The sequence below is a fragment of the Conger conger genome, chromosome 18 (assembly GCF_963514075.1).
Source record: "Conger conger chromosome 18, fConCon1.1, whole genome shotgun sequence".
In the NCBI taxonomy this organism is placed as follows: Eukaryota; Metazoa; Chordata; class Actinopteri; order Anguilliformes; family Congridae; genus Conger; species Conger conger.
Window position 1 is genome coordinate 22540833 of NC_083777.1, and position 2500 is coordinate 22543332.

General features: G+C 53.2%; 1 protein-coding gene across 18 annotated transcripts in view; it reads right to left on the reverse strand.

Moving 5' to 3' along the window:
• The window catches only part of camk2g2 (calcium/calmodulin-dependent protein kinase (CaM kinase) II gamma 2), an 83925-nt gene that overhangs the window by 9486 nt on the left and 71939 nt on the right, over positions 1-2500 (reverse strand). For all 18 annotated transcript variants that reach the window (XM_061227662.1, XM_061227654.1, XM_061227658.1 and 15 more), the window contains one exon: positions 260-335. In XM_061227662.1, coding sequence (XP_061083646.1) covers positions 260-335 — 76 coding nt within the window. The remainder of the gene's footprint in view (positions 1-259; positions 336-2500) is intronic.

Here is a 2500-nt window from a genome sequence, read left to right on the forward strand (position 1 = left end):
GACCACACGTGCTGCAAAATTCAATGCAATAGATACCCTATCGTAGATACACCAATAGAGACCGAAGGGATCAGAGCTCATCTCTACATATTCCTTTGTTGGCAGAAGTGGTCAGTAAGGGGTGAGCTAACCTCACTACAGCAGAATGGACTGTAAATACAGGGATGTGGTTGGGAGAGTTGGGCCGTGTGTGTTGAGTATACAAGTGACCCACGCGGTGGGGAGGCGCGGCTGCAGATGAGACGGGTGCGGTACTCACGTGTAAGCCTCAAAGTCCCCGTTGTTGATGGCCTCGATCAGCTGCTCCGTGATTTTAATGATCTCTTGCTTGCGAGCTGGAGTACACACGGAGAGACGGACAGACGGACGGACGGGCATGGACAGACAGAACACATCGTCAGAAGAGGCCAGGGGGTCCCGAATGTCCGTCAAATTTACTTTCACATCTGCAGGCAACCCCCGACATGCACATGCCCACATCTCTATGTCCCTATCCCACGATCCCCCTGATCCTATCCCAGCATCCACCTGTTCATATCACATGATCCATCTGTCCCTATCCCATGATCCACCTGTCCCTATCCCAGGATGCACCTGTTCATATCACATGATCCACCTGTCCCTATCCCATGATCCACCTGTTCCTATCCCAGGATGCACCGGTTCATATCCCAGGATGCACCTGTTCATATCACATGATCCACCTGTCCCTATCCCATGATCCACCTGTTCATATCCCAGGATGCACCGGTTCATATCCCAGGATGCACCGGTCCATATCCCATGATCCCCCTTGTCCCTATCCCATGATCCCCCTGTGACACCGCCGTGCTCTCCTCTCGGTGAAAGCCACCGTGACACAGACAGGAAAGGAAGCTGAAAGCGCACTATCATGAGAGACATCTCTTACTGTAAGCTCGCTGCCCACGGAGCACATCCCGATACGCTGCGCACATCACTGTTCTTATCTCGCTTCCTCCTGATTTCAGCTCTGTGAGGTCAGCAGCCAGCGTGTGCGTCACTTCGACCAGCTGCGCGCTTCACTGTCGACCTCGTTCCCCCGGTTACCACATTTCAGCAACTTTATTTATATAACTTTATTACTAATTTTCCCAAATGCTAAACTCCCCATCAATCCCTGATGACTCTCTGGTTTAGGGTTATCTTCTGATTTCAAATATTTGAAAATAACTGCCTTAAGACAGCTCGTAAGAAAGAGTGGATTTACGTGGTGGTGAACTGCTGTAATGAAATGGTAGCGTTTTGGCTCCTTTGGCGACTCTGTCATCAGGCTTGGGCAGATATCGGACCCTTACGCGCCCCCTCTCCCCCCCTCCCGTCCTGCCGTCTCCCCTGGCTGACCCTGTCACCGAGCTCTGCCTCTCCCACAGCGTATTCCACCACTGCGGAAAACAGAGGCCCCGAGGAGAACCAGCGGCAGTCTCTTAGTCTTTCAACGTCGCCGGACGACTGTGAGTGATCTGCCTTCAGGGAGAGCGTCAGAGACGAGTCCAGAGAGAGAGAGGGAGAGGGAGAGAGAGAGGGAGGGAGGGAGGGAGAGAGGGAGAGGGAGGGAGAGAGAGAGAAAGAGAGGGAGAGAGGGAGAGAGAGAGAGGGAGACAGGGAGAGAGAGAGAGGGAGACAGGGAGAGAGGGAGGGAGAGAGAGGGAGAGGGAGAGAGAGAAAGAGAGGGAGAGAGTAAGAGAGTGAGAGGGAGAGGGAGAGAGAGAAAGAAAGTGAGAGAGTAAGAGAGTGAGAGAGGGAGTGGGAGAGAGAGAAAGAGAGGGAGAGAAAAAGAGAGAGGGAGAGATGGAAGGAAGAGAGAGAGGGAAAGAGAGACAGACAGAGAGAAGGACAGAGAGAGAGAGAGGGAGAGAGAGAAAGAGAGAGAGACAGAGAGAAGGACAGAAAGAGGGACAGAGAGAGGGAGAGAGAGAAAGAGAGAGACAGAGAGAGGGATAGAGGGGGAGAAAGAGAGGGAGAGAGTAAGAGAGTGAGAGAGAAAGAAACAGAGAGAGAGAGAGAGGGAGGGAGAGACAAACTCATCCCAACAAACCCCCTCACAGCGCCTCTCGCACCCATCCCGTGACCCCGAAAACCAGCCGTTCCGCCCGCCCTCACACTTCCCACACACCCCTTTACTGCCAGGCCAGCTGGACCGGGACCACGCGAGGTTCAGCAGCCATCGTCAGGGCGCTGCCGTGGCGGTCGATACGAGATTCAAAACCCACATCCTACAGGGAGAGGTCACCACGCCCAGGCATGGGGCTTTCCTTCAGACAGAGTACGAACGCGCTGATAACTACTGATAACTGCACACTGTTCGCGTGCTCAGTGTCCATACGTTACAAATTCTGCATCTCGGTGATGATGTCATCTGCCAGCGCCTACGGATTTACGTTACAGATGCGTGCCGCAGTCAGACACACACACACACACACACACACACACAAGCATTCACATGAACACAAACACATTACACACGTAGACACACAGACAT